The sequence below is a fragment of the Spinacia oleracea genome, chromosome 4, assembly GCF_020520425.1.
Source record: "Spinacia oleracea cultivar Varoflay chromosome 4, BTI_SOV_V1, whole genome shotgun sequence".
Lineage (NCBI taxonomy): Eukaryota > Viridiplantae > Streptophyta > Magnoliopsida > Caryophyllales > Amaranthaceae > Spinacia > Spinacia oleracea.
Genome location: NC_079490.1, coordinates 176,947,310 through 176,954,489, shown reverse-complemented (window position 1 = coordinate 176,954,489; position 7,180 = coordinate 176,947,310). Strand labels below are relative to the sequence as shown.

The 7,180-nt window shown below is 35.3% G+C and overlaps 1 protein-coding gene across 1 annotated transcript; it reads left to right on the top strand.

Moving 5' to 3' along the window:
* The first annotated feature begins 1,779 nt into the window (after window positions 1-1,779).
* On the top strand, window positions 1,780-6,687 carry LOC130459628 (protein DETOXIFICATION 45, chloroplastic-like). The gene is made up of 7 exons (XM_056827093.1): window positions 1,780-1,948; window positions 2,266-2,408; window positions 2,507-2,635; window positions 2,730-2,869; window positions 3,056-3,191; window positions 3,351-3,997; window positions 6,438-6,687. The coding sequence occupies exons 2-6, from the start codon at window positions 2,327-2,329 to the stop codon at window positions 3,464-3,466; spliced, it is 603 nt and encodes a 200-aa protein (XP_056683071.1). The 5' UTR covers window positions 1,780-1,948; window positions 2,266-2,326; the 3' UTR covers window positions 3,467-3,997; window positions 6,438-6,687.
* Window positions 6,688-7,180: the final 493 nt, after the last annotated feature.

The following is a 7,180-nucleotide window of genomic DNA, read 5'->3' as shown; positions in this document are numbered from 1 at the left end:
GAAACACAAGCATTTACTTGAGACTGCAAGGGCACTTTCTTTTCAATCTAAGCTACCTGATAAGTATTGGAGTGACTGTGTTCTCACTACAACCTTCTTGATTAACAGAATTCCATTGAAAAGCATTCAGTTCAGCACACCCTATGAAAGATTGTTCAAACAACCTCCTGATTTGTCACATTTGAAGGTGTTTGGTTGTCTGTGTTACATCAGTACTCCTAAACTCAATAGATCAAAATTTGATCCTAGAGCAGATGCTTGTGTCCTACTTGGATATCCACCAACACATAAAGCTTACAAAGTTCTTAATCTCACCACTAAGAAATCTGTTATTTCAAGGGATGTTGTTTTTCATGAACATCATTTTCCTTTCCATTTTTCTGATAATCCATCTAATGCATACTCCACTCAATTTTTCTTGCCTATTGAAACACCTTATTCTTATGCTATATCAGATATACCACCATCAGACACAAACACATCAGACATAGACACACAGATACTCAATACCAATCCCAACACTGAGTTTCTTTTATCTAGTCCAACATCTCTCACTCCTTCTATTTCTCCTCCTACTTCTCCTCCTGTATCTCCTCCAGCACCTAGAAAATCCACCAGAACCACTAAACCTCCCTCTCATTTCAGTGATTACATATGTCACAAAGCTCCAAAACACTGGTGTAATCTTGTTTCATATGATGCACTGCCAGACAACCACAAGCTTCTTATTGCTGCTCACATGGAACTGGTTGAACCAAGTACTTATTCTGAAGCTGCAACAGATTCTAAGTGGATTGAGGCAATGGACAAAGAAATTGATGCTCTTCAGCATAACAAAACTTGGGATTATATTTTGCTACCAAAGGGTAAGAAAGCAATTGGGTGCAAATGGGTTTATAGGATAAAAAAGAATGCAGATGGGTCTGTTGAAAGGTACAAGGCCAGGTTAGTTGCCAAGGGATTCACTCAGAAATATGGAATTGATTATCATGAAACATTCTCCCCTGTTGTGAAAATGGCTACAGTAAGGTGTTTGATTAGTCTTGCTGCTAGCAAAGGTTGGAAATTGTTTCAATTAGACATTAATAATGCCTTTCTTCATGGCACACTTGAAGAAGAAGTGTATATGAAGGTCCCTCAAGGTGTTCCAGCTCCACCTGGCTATGTGTGCAAACTGAATAAGTCATTATATGGCCTCAAACAAGCTTCTAGACAGTGGTTTGCAAGACTCCACTGTGAACTCAAGTCCCAGGGCTACATTCACTCAAAGAATGATTCACTAGTAGAAAAAACCCCTGTTGCAACCCCCTTGTTGCAGCGTACATGTAATAATACGCTTCAACAACCAGTAGGTCAACGCGGGTCAAACTTTATAAAGGGTTGTTGCAGCGTACAAATTAATTGCCCGCAGCAAGAGAGTTTTTTGCAGCGTACAAAGTAAAAGCCCCCTGCAATAGCCCATTTATTTTGCAGCGTACAGATAAAAGCCCGCTGCAATAAAAAAATTTCGCTGCAAAGCTAATTAAGAAAAACATTTCGGATCTCAAACCTAAGGACGCTCATACTCCCTCTTCTTCCCTCAGCTTTCCCTGCGTACTCTCTCACCTCCTCATTCTTCTTCTTCTTCATCTGCTCTCTTTCTCTCTCCTAAATCCCTTCTTCTCCGCCATATTCCCCCAATTCCGAGGTCCTTTTCGTGAATTCTCCCCCGTTTTCTCGCCGCGGTTTCTTCCCCAGGTAACTCCCATTTCGACGCATTTTTCTGAATCCCCCCTTTTTTGTTCTAAGTTTTCTCTAATTCGTGGTTTTTTTGGGTTTTTTGCAAGTAATTGTTGAAATTGGGTGACAATTCGTCTTGGTTTTTGTGAAAATTTGCTCGACTCTTTCTCTCCAAGCATCTGGCCTTCGACCTCAGCCTTCGAACTCAGCCGCCTTCGAAATTGAGGAGGTATAGTTTTCTAACTTTTTGTATTTGTTTTTCCCTAATTTCGTATTTTTAGGGTTTGCTTTCAGTCAATTCTTGATTTTTCCCCTAATTTCGTATTTTTAGGGTTTGATAATATAAATTATTCTTATTCTTATTTTTTGTGTTACTTGATCTTTTGGTGATACCACATTACAACTATTTGAGCCACGCATCTCAAAAATATACGTTGGTAAAAATACTTCTCTGCGATAATGATTATGTTGAAACTACTGTTGATTTGAATCTTTAAGTTTTAAGCATGTCCCTTTTATGTTAGTTTATTTTTAATGACTTCGCAGTGAGTCTGTACTTCAGCCCCTCAACCAGTTGCCTCTTCCAAATGTCAAACGGGAGCTTATAATGCTTTCTTTACAGGCAATAGCTAGCCAGGCCATTGATCCTATTGCTCAGCTGATGGAGACAGCTTATATTGGCAGTTTAGGTTGAAATCTTATTCTTTATTTTGAATTTAAAAAAAACTTTGTTTTCTCTTATTTTGTGTGTGTCAATGATCTCACTTTGTTTTCATTATGTGTGCAGGTCCTGTACAGCTGGCATCCGCTGGTGTTTCTATGTCTATCTTTAATATCATTTCAAAGCTATTCAACATACCACTTCTTAGTGTTGCTACTTCTTTCGTAGCTGAAGATTTAGCAAAGTCTTCTTCAGGTAAAATATTCTGAATGTTGTCATTCTAGTCATAATCTTTGCCATTGAACTATTGTATTACTTGATTATCATGTATTTTGTTTGCACCTTCTAGATGGCGATGAAAAAAATGAAAGAAAACAGTTATCATCAGTTTCGACAGCGTTATTTCTCGCTCTAGGCATTGGCATCATTGAGGCGCTAGCTTTACTTTTGGGAGCTGGATCATTCCTCAGGTTAATGGGTGTCTCAGCAGTAAGTTCTAAATAGTTAAATGGTTATTGAGATTTTGTTTCCATGACGAATTCAGTTGTGAAACTCGTGAAGTTGACCAACGAGCCCTTTGTTATCCCTGCTGGTCATGATCAAATTTATTCTTAGTACATTGATTACGTATTGCATACTGGCGTTATTTAATGTTCAACTGCAATTGCCTTGCAGGATTCTCCTATGCGAGTACAAGCAGAGAAGTTTCTGTCGCTTAGAGCTCTTGGTGCCCCCGCTGTTGTACTTTCTCTGGCTCTTCAGGGTGTGCTGAGGGGATTTAAGGACACAAAAACCCCTGTATTCTGTCTAGGCATGTTTTCAAGCCTCAGCATTGCATTTTTACTTTTTTTTTATCCCCTGGTTACTCTATTTTAATTGTTATAATTTATTTCTGTTTATTTTTAGTCTATATTTCTTAATTTCCTTATTTTTGACTTTTTATGTCTGTACATTGATGATCTGCATGCAGGTGTTGCCAATCTTGCAGCTGTTTTTCTGTTCCCGCTTTTCATAAATTATTTTCAGATGGGTGTCACTGGAGCAGCCACTGCCACTGTTGTGTCTCAGTATGCACTTTCTTCCTGAAGTCTGTTAGTCGGCTTTCTTTTAACTATATTGGTAATCATGCTGCTTGTTTGTGCTCCAGATACATAGGTATCTTCTTGATGATTTGGTTTCTTAGCAAGAGAGTAATATTATTACCTCCAAAATTTGGAGATCTGAAGTTTGGGGTCTATTTAAAATCTGGTGAGTGTCAGAGAAATGTTTATGGTTATTTTCTGTTTTTGATTCTTTATCCAACACATTGATTTTAATAACCTTCTACTTAATAATCACCATTACAAACTTCTTAAATTAGTCTGCTTAAGTGGCCATTGTTTGTACCTACTTAAAGTGTTACTCGTACATGTTTGGATTGCCGTCTGTTTCCTTATGTTTACCTTCTTTCCAGGTGGATTTCTGATTGGAAGAACTGTGGTTGTTTTGATAACTATGACGATTGGGACCTCGGTGGCTGCTCATCAAGGTCCTCTAGCTATGGCTGCTCATCAAATCTGTATGCAAGTGTGGTTGGCTGTCTCTCTTTTAACTGATGGATTGGCCGCATCTGGTCAGGTATGAGCTTTCATCTAACTAGGAGGTTCGATATCCAGGCTATAGGTTTTTCAGGCATCTAGACTACCTCTATTCTACAGTGCTTGTCCATTATGATTTATGATTATCACAAAAGTTGAAGATTGTGAATAATGTGTGGGTTTTAACCAAATAGGAAAAGCTTCTTGGATTAATAAGCATTTGTTGTTGTCCAAAGATCCTGATTTGTGAACAATAAACCAAATAGGAAAAGCTACATATTTTCTCAGAGTATTACACTTATTACATGTTTAATATGAATAGTTTTAACTTTCTAACACTCATTCCAATCTACTTATGCAAATTTAAGGCTTGTTTGGTCGTTATAGGTCATATTAGGCTAAAATGAGGCTTTTTTGCTCCCAAATATGAAATAAAGAACCTTAGGACTCATTTTAAACATATTAAATGTTTTATATGATTAGTTTTAACTTTACAAGACTTAATCCAATCTATTTATGCACATTCATGACTTCTTTGGCCGTTATAGGTCATATTTAGGCTAAAATGACATTTTCGCTCCCAACTTTGATCTAACGAACTTAAAAACTAATTTCAAACTTATTACATGATTCATATGATTATTTTTAACTTTTCAAGACTCAATCCTATCTATTATGCACATTTGAGACTTGTTTGGTCGTTATAGGTCATATTTAAGCTAAAATGAGACATTTTCGCTCCTAACCTTGAACTAAAGAACCTAAAGACTCATTTTAAACCCTTTACATGATTAATATGCTTAGTTTTAACTTTCTAAGACTCATTTCAATCTATTTATTCACATTTAAGGCTTATTGGGTCGTTATAGGTCATATTAAGGCTAAAATGAAGCATTTTCCCTCCCAACTTTGAACTAAAGAACCTAAGGACTCATTTTATACTTATTACATGTTTAATATGAATAGTTTTAACTTTCTAACACTCATTCCAATCTACTTATGCAAATTTAAAGCTTGTTTGGTCGTTATAGGTCATATTAGGCTAAAATGAGGCTTTTTTGCTCCCAAATATGAAATAAAGAACCTTAGGACTCATTTTAAACATATTAAATGTTTTATATGATTAGTTTTAACTTTACAAGACTTAATCCAATCTATTTATGCATATTCATGACTTCTTTGGCCGTTATAGGTCATATTTAGGCTAAAATGACATTTTCGCTCCCAACTTTGATCTAACGAACTTAAAAACTAATTTCAAACTTATTACATGATTCATATGATTATTTTTAACTTTCTAGGACTCATTCCAATCCATTTATGCACATTTAAGGCTCATTGTGTCGTTATAGGTCATATTTAGGCTAAAATGACATTTTCGCTCCCAACTTTGAACTTAAGAACCTAATGACTCATTTTAAACTTATTATATGATAAATATGCTTAGTTTTAAGTTTCTAAGACTTATTCTAATCTATTTATGCACATTTAATGCTTGTTTTATCGTTATAGGTCATATTTAGGATAAAATAAGGCATTTTCGATCCCAACTTTAAAATAAAGAACCTAAGGACTTATTTTAAACTTATTACATGATTAATATGCTTAGTTTTAAGTTTCTAAGACTTAATCTAACTACTTATACACATTTAAGGCTTGTTTGGTCGTTATAGGACATATTTAGGCTAAAATGACATTTTCGCTCCCAACTATGAACCAAAGAACCTAAGGACTCATTTTAAACTTACTAAATGTTTTATATGCTTATTTTTAACTTTCTAGGACTCATTCCAATCCATTTATGCACATTTAAGGCTCATTGTGTCGTTATAGGTCATATTTAGGCTAAAATGACATTTTCGCTCCCAACTATGAACCAAAGAACCTAAGGACTCATTTTAAACTTACTAAATGTTTTATATGCTTATTTTTAACTTTCTAGGACTCATTCCAATCCATTTATGCACATTTAAGGCTCATTGTGTTGTTATAGGTCATATTTAGGCTAAAATGACATTTTCGCTCCCAACTTTGAACTTAAGAACCTAATGACTCATTTTAAACTTATTATATGATAAATATGCTTAGTTTTAAGTTTCTAAGACTTATTCTAATCTACTTATACCCATTTAATGCTTGTTTGATAGTTATAGGTCATATTTAGGCTAAAATGAGGCATTTTCGCTCCTAACTTTAAAATAAAGAACCTAAGCACTCATTTTAAACTTAATACATGTTTAATATGCATAATTTTAACGATCTAAGACTCGTTCCAATCTATTTATGCACCTATAGGCTCATTGGGTCGTTATAGGTCATATTTAGGCTAAAATGACATTTTCGCTCCCAACTTTGAACTAAAGAACCTAAGGACTCATTTTAGACTATTAGGACATTGTCATTAGTTTCTTGAATGTTAAAATGTGATATTTAATTTGTATTTAATCTAATGTTTAATTTAAATTTCTGTTTTTGTAAAGGTCTACACTCCGAGGATTGCGCCTTATGCGAGGAATTTGATGTGGTTCGTGAGCAATGGGCTAAGTTTTTTTACCAACAAGTATTTATTATTGGCTTTAGCGCGCTTGATCGAGTTGGTTTAGTTGTTATAGAATAAATTTTATATTAAAATGTATGTTTATGTTGAAATTGGAACATATATTTAAATGTAATATGTGCACTTTGGTTTTGGGATATATAGTATACAAAACTCCAGTTGTTGTTTTTATATTTGTTATACAGGTTGCGTTATTCTATTATTGTTTTGACAGGTTTCTATATTTGGTGCAAGGCACTCTAGGTATCCCTAAACAAAATTAGAATTTTCCCGCCAAAAGTGCTTTTTTGCAGCGTACATATATGTTGTACGCTGCAACAAGGGAAAAAAATTTCGCAAAAATTCAGACTTGTTGCAGCGTACAAATAAATGTACGCTGCAAAAAATTGAGTAATTCAGACTTGTTGCAGCGTACAAATAAATGTACGCTGCAAAAAGTTGAGTCTTTTGCAGCGTACATATATATGTACGCTGCAACAAGTCCAAAATTTTGCCAATTTTTTGGCACTTGTTGCAGCGTACATCTAAAAGCCCGCTGCAACAAATCACTTTTTGCAGCGAACATTGTACGCTGCAACAAGTTCAGACTTGTTGCAGGCCCCCCAGTTGCAGCATACGATGTACGCTGCAACAGGGGTCTAAAAGCCCGCTGCAATAAGGGTTTTT

Excerpts from the sequence above, each read along its gene's own strand:
- LOC130459628 (XM_056827093.1), top strand. The coding sequence starts at position 2,327 with ATGCTTTCTTTACAGGCAATAGCTAGCCAGGCCATTGATCCTATTGCT. Across the intron at positions 2,636-2,729 it reads TTTAGCAAAGTCTTCTTCAG|ATGGCGATGAAAAAAATGAA; the intron begins GTAAAATATTCT and ends TGCACCTTCTAG. Across the intron at positions 3,192-3,350 it reads AACCCCTGTATTCTGTCTAG|GTGTTGCCAATCTTGCAGCT; the intron begins GCATGTTTTCAA and ends ATCTGCATGCAG.